Below are 13,620 nucleotides of genomic sequence, written 5' to 3' on the forward strand. Positions count from 1 at the left end.
TGCACTCAGTCAGCTCGCGCAGTCTTCTGCACTTTCCTGCTGGTTCATAACGGTGGCGATCTGCCAGCGTGCAACGATGTAGTCTCCTACGCGTGTCTGTCACGATCAGAGGCTCGCTGCCAGGATGTCGTCCACTTGTCACGCGATTATTTGAGGAGGCCTTCCGAAGAAGAGCCGACGAAGAACCTTCGAGCATCCGGCATGGCTCACCTAAGCAGCGTGTTGAAGGCGGTAGAAACGCTAAACGCGCTACGGGAGTCGGACACTCCGTTGGATCCTGGGGCAAGGTACGAATGGTGCTCGAGAGACACTCGTTTCCATTTCTCAGATTCAAACATAAATTTTCATATCTCGAACAGCAGGAAGGAAAAGGTGTCATGCTGCGCGATCATCGTCGAGGGAGTATGTTCGCCAATCATCAGGCAAAACACCAAGTTTCCGCAGATTCTCACCGCCACCATCGAAACGCTGCTGGCACTCTGCAACGACGAAGAGTCGGACGTCAGGATGGTCGCGGACGAATCTCTCAACAAAATTATAAGAGTACGATTGCATATATTTCTATTCTTGTAACTCTTGAAAGTTGCAATGACGAGTCTTAAAAAAGGAAGCGTTAGAGCAACACAAACTTGAAAATACATAATTATTTTGATGTATATTACTGGTATATGTGATGACATATAATTGATTTTTTTTAAATTTAGGCAATGGTTGATAGTAACATCGTTAAAGTTCAGATAGAGCTTTACAATGAGATAAAGAGAAATGGGCCTGCACGGATACTGAGAGCTGCACTCTGGAGATTTGGTCTGCTGAGTCATATGATACGTCCTTCGAGGGGCAAAGCTTATGTGTCAAATTTGATTCCATGTATAGTGATCATCGCGCATCGATCTGAGGATACTGTAATTGAAACATTATCGTCATCGTTACCATTAATTTTCAAAATGTTAGGACCATTTATGACAGATAAGGATGTTAAGGTAAGAATCTTGTTAGTACTGTGATTATGCAGAAGCTATTTCTAAGCGAAAAAATTAAATTTTCTTCTAGAATTTGCTGAAAGCATTCTTTGAAAATATCTCTTCCCCTCAAGCAGTTTTTCGTAGAGCAGCAGCTAATATGATTCTGACGACATGTACAAATTGCAAAAAGCCACAGTTCTTTTTAAATTATGTGTTGGATTATTTATTAGGTATGATATATAATTACAGCACATTATGTGATGCTAATTTATTTATTAATGCTATTTATTTTGTCAGATATAATTACGTCAGGAAGAAACGCCGAGGATCATTCCTCTACTGTTATAGGCGTTTTTGGATGTCTGAGAGTGATTTTACCTCACATATGTAAACCTTCAGAATCTCAAGATGAAGCGCAACAGATAGATAATCTGTTACACATCTATGAATTATGTTTGCACTATACGAAATGGCATTCTGATCATAATGTCGTAAATGCAGCTTTAGAAACGTTGGTGCAACTTTTAAAAATGCCTCCAAAGCCACTGGTAGGCATTCTGTTATCTTCCGAGGGTATAACGCAAAGCAGGATAATATTAAATCAAAACGCATACATTCCCTCGTTGGGTCACATGAGCATTTCCAGCGCGAGTACCGCTTACGGCGGAAATTCGGATTCCATTTTGAATTTACACGAGCCTGATGTTCCGGAGATTACTCCGAGCGCAGAGTGGATCGCGGATACAAAAACGGCATTGCCAGGCACATATAATTCACAAACACAGGACGAATACACGAGCGATGTAACGGAAACGAAGGAAAAGACTTTAGAAAGTTATTGTAGTTTGAAAATCGAAACCGCCGATAGTAAGAAAGCATGTATACTCGTAACTCGCGTAACGATTTTACAGATAATAACTTTCAATATCTTTTAGATGAGGTCGTGGAAGAAGGCAGTGATGTCGGAAGCGAGATCGAAAAGTCTGAAAAAGTACCGTATCCAAGTCTGCAAAGTGAACAGTCGAAGGAAGAAGATTATTCTGAAGATACCACTCTCTCGTTCGCTACTCCTAAGAAATCCTCTCTGGAGTTCGCGTTATACGAGGCGGATGTCGGAAGTTTCACGGATTCGGATATGCCCGTCAAATTTTGCTGCCGTTACTTGGTGTCGTCCTTTTTGTTAGCGGGCAAGCCCGGACACTTAATATCGGACAAGTTATTTCGTGTTAGCGTAAAGTCTCTTGCGTTGACATGTGTGGGTTATATTTTGAAACTTTATCCGCACTTGTTTACAATGACCGTGGCCAAAGAATCCAGTTGCGATGAGACGAACCAATTGATTGCAGACATTTTGCTATTTGCCAATCATCCAGATCCCCAGATCAGGGGTAATATAACGATGGTGATTGGAATCTTTCTAAAATCGGTATTTGTTCAATACGGTAGTTCCTTTCAGAATTTCCAAACGGAGTGTTTGACTCAGCGAGGGCATGGAAATGTATTATTGGAAGACATGATAAAGTTACTCTTGAATGTGAGTCTATATTTTATAAAGGACGACACCAGTTTCGAGTTTTTAACTTACATCTGTTTCTGTCGAATGTAGGGCTTGAACGACGATTCCGCGACAACTTGCCGTCAAACGTTGGACGCGTTAAATCTTTGCTTACCAGAGTTACTAGAGTCCATCAACAATGAACACGGTTTTACCATCTTGACCGCATTGCCAAAACTTGTAAAAAATCCATATTTTCTCGTGAAAATGAAATTAGCTGACTTATTGAGCAAACTGTCTTACATCACGATAGAACATATAACAGGACAATCGTTATTTCAAGAGCACTTCATCGATGTTATAATAGTGTTATTAGGTGATCAAGATCAGAGAGTGAGACATGCCGCGTCAGATGCGATTGTTAAGTAAGATACATTTTTATCTGTTGCAGTTTCATTAATTATTTACTCGAATTACATTATTTCACGTTTTCTGTTTCAGGAGTATTCCGTATTTATATTTCCGACATCCTCAAGAGGATACTATTACAAGGAAGGCTACGCAATACACTCAACAGTTTCTAAACGCGGTAACATTAAGCATTTCGGAATTGTCGTTGTGCCAAGATAAACATAAACCATTTGTGAATACGTCTATCAAGCCCTTTATATTTTTGAATCATTACAATGGAGCGAATTACGATTCCAATTTAGAATACTCGTTGTCGCGTATAGTTAACATCCTGATGGAAATATTGACAGTACATTCTTCAAAATATTTAATATACGGCTGTTGTGAGACTCTATTCAGTTTGAGCGAGGTGTACCCCACTACGGTTTATGTTAGAGGATGGGATTGCATTTTGCCAAAGACGCTGCTGAAAAAATCTAAGAAGAATAACGATCGATCGGATGCCAACGACGTCAATTTTGTGAATGAAATGATTTCCTCTCCGGTGTGTAGCGGTCTCCTGTCGTTGGCACTGCCCTTGTTAACATCATCAACCATTAGCTTGGACTTGTCTACGCATCGACATCTGATTCTCCTCGCCGGCAATTTAGCTTCCGGATTAGCTGTATGCAATTTTAAGAGCGGTAGTGACCCGACGAAACTTTGGAATATATGTAAGGATAGATACATGGAACTGTTATTAATGCACATCACAAGAGTTCTCAATATCTTTGTCCATGTTATTGACGAGATACAGCTGGTACAAGCAAGCACCAAGCCTGTATTGCCATCTTTGTCTACCCAATCGTTGTCACCCAGAAAGAAAATCATATCAGAGCAAAAGTCAAAGGAAAGGGGAGAGAAACTCGGCGGTCTGAAGATCGGGAGGGAGCAAATGGGAACGTTCATTGGCATGCCGCATTATATGAAGATATACGATATTCTGAAGGCGGCGCACTCCAATTATTTGGTTACCTTGGAACATGAAGCCAGCGAGATGTACGTTTCTCTGCTGAACGCAACGCTGGACGTTCTCTCGCAGATCCTCGAAATCGCATCCGTCAACGAAGCAGGTAGAATAGCGGAAGAAGTCTTATGTTACCTAAAAACCACCGTCGTATTGTCACCAACGGCAACGGTTCAATGTGTGCAGCAATTGCTGAAGTGCTTGTTCGGTACGAACGTGTGCGCGCAATGGAGCGAGCTGGACGTACAGAAGAGTATGGATAAGTACGGCCCGCTGCAAGATGACTTTAGGGGTTTTTACAACCAGTGTTTTCAACATCCCGCCAGGCAAATGGCGAACACAATCAAGTGCATCGGGAATAACTGTAGGGGTGAAAACGAGCCGGATACCGGGTAAATACTATCCCGATTTCTTTCGACAGTTTTGTCCTCTGCAGACCGACACATTAATATATCTTCTTCTGTTTTCAGATGGATAGGATTGTTACGTCGGAAAAGCGATCGTAAATTTTCATCGGTCTTTAAGACTTTGGCGCGATCTTCGGACCAGAAGACGTCCGTGGCGTCTTTTATCCGGCTTTTCGAACCCATGGTTATAAAGTCTCTGAAGCAGTACACTGTCACGAGTAATATCGCTCTACAGTGCCAGGTCTTGATGTTATTGAGTCAACTGGTTCAACTGAAAGTTAACTACTGCCTGCTGGACTCCGATAAAATATTTATCGGATTTGTGTTGAAGCAATTTGAGTTTATCGAAGAGGGCCATGTACAACATACCGAGGATCTTTTGCCGAAAATGTTCAATTTCTTAGTGCACCTGTCGTATGAGAAAAATCATTCTAAGGCGATAATAGGCATACCAAAAATAATTCAGTTATGCGACGGTCTTATGGCGAGCGGACAACCGGCAATTTCGCATTGCATTCCCGCGCTCGCGCCCATTATCGAAGATATATTTCTCATCCGTAATGGAAGCTCGAGTATAGTCGAGCAACGGGAATTGGAAACAACAAGAGATGTATTAATAGCCATGCTGTTACGTTTGGTGGAATATCATGAGGTGGTCGAGCTTTTAGCGCTGTGTCTGGCCGAGTCTCGATTCAGCGGAGACGGTAACGGCGAGGAGAAATGGCGAAGGTGGTCCAGACTGACCATGGATACCGTGCTTCCGATTCTCGCTGCTGGGAAGCTCAGGATAGAATCTGAGAAGGCCCACGTCGCTTTGGTGAAATTGTTCGCGGCGATCTCACCCACGGTCTTCCGGCCGGTAGATCCTCTCCTGAAAATACTGTTCACCGCATCAATACCTACAACCGCCCCGATTATGAAACGCTGGCTGGGCATGATCAACGTTGTGCTGCTCTCGTTGATCTCCTGCGCGAAAGAAGAAGCGATGTTAGCCCGTCTCTCGGATCTCACTGCGTGCATGTCGGATGTGTCGCATCTGTTCTCGCCATTACGAAGCTCTTCCAATTGCGAGTGCGCGGATCCGTTGAACGCCTCGAGCGTCCAATTGCGCCAGATGCCGCCCGAACAAGTGTTAGCCAGATTCATATTCAAAGTGATCAACTTGACAAGCACAAAGGTGTTCAGTCTACTTGGTTTGATAAATCACAAGTCAGCGGATCCTTTCGTCGATTTTTCTAATTACACGACGGACGACAATTATCTCGTTCATCAGTTCGCATTCTTCCTGCAATTGTGCATTCACATGTTCGAATCTGGTAGTCATTGCAAGGTTGCGAATGCAACGATGCAGATGATTCAAGGACGTAACGTGTTCGATGAGGAGAAGCAGCTCATCGAGGACTTGAACTATTTGATGCTCAGCATCGGGAGCGTGTGTCCGACGTTAACATGCCAATGGGCGTACTTAATGATCCTGTTGGGATACAATGAGATGTCTTTCTGGTCAAGAGTGTTGAGCACTGGCAAGTCCAATCATGTACGAACAAACGAGAGGAGAACGCGCGATTGTATTAACAGCAGTACCAACATCCAGATTATTAGGAGAGGTGGGATTATATTATTTTGCGATTATATATGCGAGAATCTTAACGATGTAGAGCCATTAACGTGGCTCTTGGTGAATCACATAGAGGAGGCGATAAACGTCGCTACCGAATCTCCGGTAAGGGATCTATTGACCACGGCGATACATAGGAATCCGGCAGCCAGCGGATTGTTAGTGCAAGCCGTAGCGACGAAGTGTACGGATTTGTCGCAGCCTAGTTTCATAAAGCGCCTGCTTCAGTGTATCGAGGGTGCGCATCATTCGCAAAGTGGCGCGGTTATAATGACCCTGATACCGCGACTATTATCCACTAAGTATCTTGCTTTGTCGAGGATGGCGGCAAAAATCGCTAGCCGCCGAGTGGAAATATTATTAACTACCAATGCGGAGGATGTGATCGGCCAGTTGTCGAAAGAAGATATCGTGAAGATTATGGATGTCTTGCAGACCACCAAGCTGGCAAGAAAACACGGTGGTTTGGTCAGTTTACTGAACAAGTTAGCTGTGCAATATTACGATCTATCACCGTTGGAACTCGATCAATGCAGACCGTTCAATCCGTCCACCGTTAAGAGTGTTCAATTAGACCGAAATTGGTTCCTGTCTCAAGTGAGATTGCGATGTTGCCATGCCAGCGCCGGCAATAATCCCATGGAATTAGCGCAATTATTAAAAGATCTGGACTTCGACGATTGTTTGAGCATTCTCTCTTGTAAAGAGTTTAATCTGAAGATTTTGAAGCACTGTGTGATATTGGGCGCTCGACTCACCATCGAAAAATGTCAAAAGTTGGAATTTGGAAAAGCGCAGAGCGAGAAGGATTTCTATTTCGATGCTAGCCCTTTATACGTCGCTGCCAAGCAGTGCTTGTTGGAGCACATTCATTATATCTGCGAGCTCCTACCGAAACCACATCAGATTTACAATCCAGAAGCGGATAACCACAGCGGGAAGGAGCTCAAGTACGCCACTAGATTTTCCGAGTTGCTGAGTGATGCTCTGTATTGGGAGATTCTTTTCACGATAATTCCAACTGTCAAGGTTTACATGAAGACATTACCGAAACTGGCAAAGTACAATGTGGCGAAGATCGACATGAAATTTGAGGAGGACATTGCTAGGTTTTCCATGCTGTGTCTCGAGTTAGCGCATTGGATGATCTACTCGGACAGGAAAAGCGTCCATAAATTGAGGCCACACGACATGGACCTTGTGCTAAGTTGCGCGGCCGAGATCCTGCGGCACGCCGCTCCAAGTAAAATCTTCGGTGATAGCGCGCGTCATAGTTGGGTCTGCTCCGCGGCGATCTCTTTGACAAAAATCGTAGAGAGTATATTGACGACGATGGATCCTTTGCCAGCTATTGATTCCCAAGCGTTGGAACCGGCTCTCCAAGATGAGGATACGAAAGACTATGCCCGGGCGTGCATTCAAATGGCATCGATAGTGGCCTGGCTCGAGAAGTGTCAGGAGGATGGCACCACGAGGAATATTCCACCGTATCTGTTCAATACGATAAAGTCGCTGATCGTTAGCGTAAGTCGTCAACCGTTAGTGAACTCTTACATCTTAACGCCTCCGTTGGTGTGGAAACGAGATTGTCATGTCGTTGGCTCGGGCCCTACCAAATGCTACTTTCCGCTGATGTCGTCCGAGTCCAATCTTCTGCAGGAGGTGGAAATTCTGGAACAATTTATCTATCGGGTGAACCTATTGGGTTGGATATCCAGATCGCAGTTTGAAGAGATCTGGATGGCATTCCTGAGCGTTCTCAATTTCCTGCAGAACGAGAACACGCCCTTGGACGAAGTTACGACTTTGATCCAAGCAAGCAGTTTGGCGATTCAGGCGATAACGAGACTACTGCTGCACACTCTGCTGCTTCCATGTCCCGGCAATCCCAGTTCCAGTACTTTAATCCACCATCCGAGAGATCCCCAGCTGTCCGTGCACAAAACGAGCTCTCAGAAATTGTTCGCGATACAGGAGCTGCTCCTGTGGAAGTACGAATATATGAACGATGCGGAAAGTAAGAACGGTTTGAGACTGGATCACATATACCAACGAGGCAACGTAGAAAGGACCGCGGTTTCCGACAAATACATGTACAGCCAATTATCGGTTTCTTATTTATGGTCATTGTGCAATTTATATGAGGATAAGCTAAGCGCTTCCGTTCTTGATTTAAAGAACAGGCGGAATGACGCGCTGATGTCCGCCTCCCTCGATCTAGATTCTTGTCTGCGCTTTCTGATCGAGCACTACACTATGTGGACATCGTCGCAGGCCAACACGCCCGTACAATTGCTGACGGAGATCATGAAATCAATTCTGGCAATCTCAGATCTCTTTCTCGAAAGATCGCAATATCAATGGATGTTGGATGTGTGCTTGGAAGTTTCGAGAATTCATCCGACGGAGAACGCGATTTTGCATCAGTACCTGGCTGTCTCTGTGTGTAAAGCTGCTGCCGTTCTGACGCCTTTGGTATGTACAAAAACATTTCATCCATAAAACGAAATAACGAAAATATCTTTTACTTTTAATTAATATTATTTCGTAGGACTTGGATACGTTAGATAAAGTGAAGCGCATAGTGGACGTTAATTTAAAATCGGTATTTCTAGCTTCCAGAGTATCCGCGCTTCACGGCTCTTTATATTTGTTACAAAGCGCGGTATTAACGAAATGCGAGGAAACAATGAATATTATACATCCTCTGGCCATTGAATATATACAAAAACATATTGACTCGCAGGATTCCAATAGGTAATTTCAAATGACATTTAATTCAAATTAATTTTATGAATAAATATTGATAATGACAATGTTTGATGCAATTTTATAGTCATTGTTTTATTTGCCGTTTCGATACAGCGTTCTAAGTCAGAGTGAAGAACATCAGGGAATAATGTGGGCACTGGTATTCTTTCTACTAGAGCACGCAGAAGATACGCCGCCGGACACAGAAGCGCCGGCCGTATTGGAATTAGTCCTTTCTCTAGTCACATCTCAGAATATCTCGTACGGTTTGCATCAAACTCTATTACAGGTATGTTACATGACGATTTTATCTCTCAATAAAGTATCTTAAATCTTAAGTAATGATTAACGATTAATTAATTCTTGATAGGGTCTTGAGAGACTTGTGGCGACGAAGAGCGTTGTCGGCAAGGTAGCCGAGCAGATTGTTAAAGTTGCGATAGATCGATTGAAGCAACCGAGCCCGCTGCTTGCGCTACCAGCGCTGCAACTGCTATTGACATGCATGTATACAGAAGCAGCCGATCGGCTGAATCAGCCCGGCGTCGAAGAACCACTGCCGGATGTCGAACCGGAGACGCTGGTCCGATCCATCGAACGCATCTCTGCGATATTCGACAAGATCCGCAAGGGACATCCCATGGAGGTGGAAGTGCTGTGCACGGTTCTATCGTGCCTTCTCGGGGACTTCTTCCCGCCATCGGAGATCCTCACCAAAGTCATAGGGGAATTCTTATCCCCACAGCAACCGCATCCGAGATTGCTCTCCGCCGTTGTTTTTAAAGTTCGTAAAATTGATCGAAGATCTCGAATTATAACGCGACTGAACTATATTGAGATAAAAGGAATACGAATATATGATTCGACCTGATTTTGCGCCAGGTCTGTGAGAAAGCATGTACCTGCACGGAAATGGAGCTCCTTCAAGACTGGGTGATCTTCAGTTTACCAAATTTCATTCAGAGCTTGCCGATGGCGATGTCAACTTGGTGCTTATCCTGTTTCTTCATAAGTGCGTCAACAAATCATTGGTTGAGAGCTTTGTATCCTTTTTCCGCTTGCTTAGACTTTTTTTTTTTTTTTAAAGTAATACGATTCCCCTTAACCATGATATGACAGATTTCCATATGTTCAGTCGAGAATAGGAAAATATGAATATGAAGATAAAAAAATATTATGTATAGCAGCTTCGGACTTTTATCACAAGGTAAATTATTTACTTCTTAGTTATTTTCATCATTCGCTTTATTTATGGATTTATTGATTTCAGCTGTCCAAAGAATCTCAAAAAAAGGCGTTTGCCGAAACGTTTGAAGCTGCCGCGAGGGAACCTGGAACTCCATTTAGCGACATTCTAGCCTCCTTTTAAATAATACTGACTGTAGTCAAGAGAACTCAAAAGAGAAGCATTCTACAAGATATTAAATTCAGGCTGTAAAATATTGATGTACAATCACTGGTGCGCACACGTGTACATTTGTATATGTATATGATGATATTTATTTTACATTATGTCCTGTCAAAAAAGAGATATGCAACTTGTTTTACAATAAATAATATTTTTTAAGCAAATTGCATTCATGTAAGTATTCCTATTTTTCGTCTAATTATCCTCCGCGGTAATATATTTTGGTCGAATTGTGAACATAGCTTTTCATTTTTTATTATACATAATTTATTCCAGATATATAGTTATTTATTAACAAAATAAAAGAAGAGTTTTCAATATAATTTACAAGTAGATTTTATTGATTGTGTTATTTTGTTAAAATATATCTTGCAAGAAATGTTATCGTATTTTCTCGCTTTTCTGACGTTACAATCTAAAATAATAATAGTGAATGAACAGACATCTCGATTTCGCATAATTCAAAGCAAATAATACTCTTTGGATCTTGAAACTTTTTCAAATGAAATATCTTTTGAAACGTTTCCTCGCTTTGTAGCGCGTGTGACAAATAACACATTCCGCTTTTCCAAACATTTAATTTAAATGCAGCTTCAGCATTAGAATTTTCACGAACTTTCATTATATCTCGTAACGAGTTTGAATTGAAACACATTCGCATCGATGAGCTACGTTCACCAAACTCGTGTTTTCTTTTTTTTTTTATACTACAGCACGTACGATATACAATCTTTCATATTATTTAGCTGTATACTTTTTTTATATTTCTTTGCGCCGATGGTTTTAAATTCGCGAAACTTTGCCAGTCGAAAGAACGAAATTCATTGTATTCTCTTTGAGAAACGAAAGTTACATTCTAATGATCATATTTCGAGTTTAAATCGATCTTTCTCCATGGAATTTTGGTGTCATCGAATGCAAGAATTCTTAGTCGAGGTCTGACTATGCCGCTGAACACGGATACGGTAAGTTGACGTTGAAGGGGATTAAATTTCCGACGCCTTTTTTGTGTTAGCTATGACTTATTTCAGGAAACTATGGAGCTGTATAAGAGAATGCCAGCGCACGCATACAGAAATGTTGGGTCATATCGTTACAGTGAGGTCTGCTCTAATTGCGGACAAAACGAGCACGAGGACGTGTTACGTGGTATCGCATTGCACAAAAGGAGAGCAAAGAATTACGAGAAGCACTGCCCCTCGTGCCATTGTCCACCCGAGAGGCGAAGATTCTCTCCGCCCAGCAGACCAAGGTGAAGATATTTCCTTGGCTGATTAATGAATGATAATTAATTACAAATTTAATCTAAACTTCAGACGCGGTAATATATGCGATAAAATATTTGTCATGACGTTAGCCTATTTTTTTATCGTTACTTGAGAAAATTAATTTACTGCGATACTTTAGTTTTGATATTATAGATTTTAGATATTAGATTTAGTTTTGATAGTTTTGATAAGAAAAAATTTTCTTTGGATTATTAATCTTCGTTGAGAGAAGAAATAATTCATTTAACCGAATTGGAGTATTTTCTTGAAGGACTTCGGAAAATGTCGAAGCGATGATAAATCGATGCGAACGCATTTTTACGGAGCCGATCAGCTCGGCTATTAAGAAATCGCAGAGCAGTCCTTTATCGCAGAGAATATGCTGGCACGATTATCAAACGGATGTTCATCCTCGTTGCCCCCGAAGATCATTGCAGGCTCATCGTCAACGGAGACTCGAGCATGACAGGTATCTATTCAGAACGAAGGGAAGCATCGCAAGCCCACAACTGACCAACGAAGATATCGAGGCTTGTTCCAAATACATGCGAGCGATACCCGTGAAGAGTTCGCTGAAGAAACACAATGTTTGCAGAGAGCCTGAGGTACTGACAGAAATCATACTTTATGATTCTAGAGAGAAAAAGAGACTTTATTTTACGAAAAGAAATTTTCGATTAACGAGAAGGATTTTTTGACTTTATTCTAATTGCTTTCAAATTTATAATATATCTTTTAGAGATCGCCAGACGAGCAGGAATGTTCCGACGTCGAGAGCGAGGTGTCGATGAAGTACATCCCGCCCGTTTTTCAGTCGAGGAAGTCGCATATGCCAAATTCTAGACCGAGGCGACGCTGCGTCGGCACCGGAGATGGAGAATACATCGTGAGGACGAGAAACGAGAGCGACATCGAGTCTCAGGAAATGAAGGAAGTTGTCCTGGATCTCGAAGACCTGGATATGTTGAAGCGAGGCGACGGCGAGATGACCATAAACGAAGACGATAAGAAACTCGAGAGACAGAAACCTGACGTTGCAAGAATGACGAAACAAAAAAAAGTCGTAGACGATGTTTCTCATTGTGTAGAGAGCAAACCATTCGCGCTGATCGATCAATCAATTAGCAAATCCACGAAAGAACTTAATGGATCCACTCATCTAATAAAGCAGGATCTCCATACTACGAAAACTCACATTTTGGAATCGATCGATCGTATGCTTGGCACTATGAACGATGCGAAAGTACATATTTAATGATATACATAATTTATTCGTTAATCTCATATATGCATGCATAATGTATTTTTTATATCAGATGCAATTAGGGCGACAAAAACTACGAAATATGTAAACTACAAAATTGAAAACGAAATGAACATATGAAAAATATTTTAAATGGAAATTCACAATTTTAAAAGAAAATATAATTAATCCGTACAATTTTTAGATATAAAATATGCTAGAAAAAATATAAATATAATTTTTTATTTGAAATAGCTTTCTCTTTTTCTCTTTTTTAAAGAGGCTTCGGTTTTTTATATTTAAGATTCCCTGTGCTTTCTTTTTATTTTCTATATATTTTTTTTTGATAAATTTTGTAAAAAATTTTGTAAGAACATGGTCAAATATTTCTGCATTGACGTTATATTTTCCGTTCGTAGAACGATGCACCTGTACAGCAGGGACAAACAGAGCAAGAGACTCTCGAGAAGATAACTCGTGAACTTCAAGAGAACAGTTGGCAGTTATTGTTCAACGGCTTGACAATTCATAAGGACACGACAGATATCAATAGGCGGACCGTTCGTCTGGAATGTCTGAATCATATTCGACAGCAACTCGACAAACTCTACGCTCTCGAGTCAGCTCTGGACAATTGGCCGCCTAAGCTGCAATCTCTGTCAAATTGCGATATGCCGCATGAGGAACGCCAAGAGTCACAGCAACAATTAGAACAGAAAACTGCGGATTCCTGAGGTTATCGAAAGTCCGCATTTTTTTTCTCTTTTCTCAAGTCTAAGAGCTGTAAATTTTTTAGGAAAATAAATAAATTTTAGGAATCCACGATTCCTCAATCGTACAAGCAATGATATGATTATCTTCGTATGCATCGTAAACATTTACAGAACATTGTCAGAATAAAATAATTGCAAATGTGAATGTCGTGCATTAAAAGTAACATACTATGTTAAAGTATACACTATGTTTGTACGCGCATGTATATTAATGTACAACACATGAGATTTTATAAAACATAAATATAATTCGTAAAATCTGGCATTATTTCTTA

General features: G+C 41.4%; 2 protein-coding genes across 3 annotated transcripts; both read left to right on the forward strand.

The window, feature by feature from the left end:
- Positions 1–26: 26 nt before the first annotated feature.
- Positions 27–10,225, forward strand: htt (huntingtin). 2 transcript variants are annotated; one of them, XM_011643380.3, is made up of 15 exons: positions 27–287; positions 360–543; positions 705–983; positions 1,054–1,195; positions 1,263–1,832; positions 1,901–2,499; positions 2,572–2,885; positions 2,962–4,269; positions 4,348–8,377; positions 8,454–8,659; positions 8,768–8,942; positions 9,024–9,437; positions 9,536–9,696; positions 9,773–9,860; positions 9,924–10,225. In XM_011643380.3, the coding sequence occupies exons 1-15, from the start codon at positions 202–204 to the stop codon at positions 10,020–10,022; spliced, it is 8,655 nt and encodes a 2,884-aa protein (XP_011641682.2). In that variant the 5' UTR covers positions 27–201; the 3' UTR covers positions 10,023–10,225. The 2 variants fall into 2 exon arrangements, with proteins under 2 accessions (XP_011641682.2, XP_011641684.2); XM_011643382.3 differs by having other exon boundaries at positions 363–543.
- Positions 10,226–10,332: 107 nt separating this feature from the next.
- Positions 10,333–13,578, forward strand: LOC105430056 (uncharacterized). Its single transcript, XM_011643386.3, has 5 exons — positions 10,333–11,026; positions 11,093–11,313; positions 11,601–11,934; positions 12,069–12,572; positions 12,992–13,578. Exons 1-5 carry the CDS (start codon positions 11,006–11,008, stop codon positions 13,304–13,306), a joined length of 1,395 nt encoding a protein of 464 aa, XP_011641688.3. The 5' UTR covers positions 10,333–11,005; the 3' UTR covers positions 13,307–13,578.
- The last annotated feature ends 42 nt before the right edge of the window (positions 13,579–13,620 follow it).

This window comes from Pogonomyrmex barbatus, unplaced genomic scaffold (assembly GCF_055798465.1).
Source record: "Pogonomyrmex barbatus isolate J1 unplaced genomic scaffold, ASM5579846v1 scaffold1, whole genome shotgun sequence".
Lineage (NCBI taxonomy): Eukaryota > Metazoa > Arthropoda > Insecta > Hymenoptera > Formicidae > Pogonomyrmex > Pogonomyrmex barbatus.

What these genes read in the sequence shown, in the direction of transcription:
- htt (XM_011643380.3), top strand. Translation starts at nt 202, where the DNA reads ATGGCTCACCTAAGCAGCGTGTTGAAGGCGGTAGAAACGCTAAACGCG. An exon ending in CCGTTGGATCCTGGGGCAAG is followed by an intron (nt 288 to 359) that starts GTACGAATGGTG and finishes TATCTCGAACAG; the next exon opens with CAGGAAGGAAAAGGTGTCAT. An exon ending in GACTCGCAGGATTCCAATAG is followed by an intron (nt 8,660 to 8,767) that starts GTAATTTCAAAT and finishes GTTTCGATACAG; the next exon opens with CGTTCTAAGTCAGAGTGAAG.
- LOC105430056 (XM_011643386.3), top strand. Translation starts at nt 11,006, where the DNA reads ATGCCGCTGAACACGGATACG. An exon ending in TCTCCGCCCAGCAGACCAAG is followed by an intron (nt 11,314 to 11,600) that starts GTGAAGATATTT and finishes ATTTTCTTGAAG; the next exon opens with GACTTCGGAAAATGTCGAAG. An exon ending in GCACTATGAACGATGCGAAA is followed by an intron (nt 12,573 to 12,991) that starts GTACATATTTAA and finishes TTCCGTTCGTAG; the next exon opens with AACGATGCACCTGTACAGCA.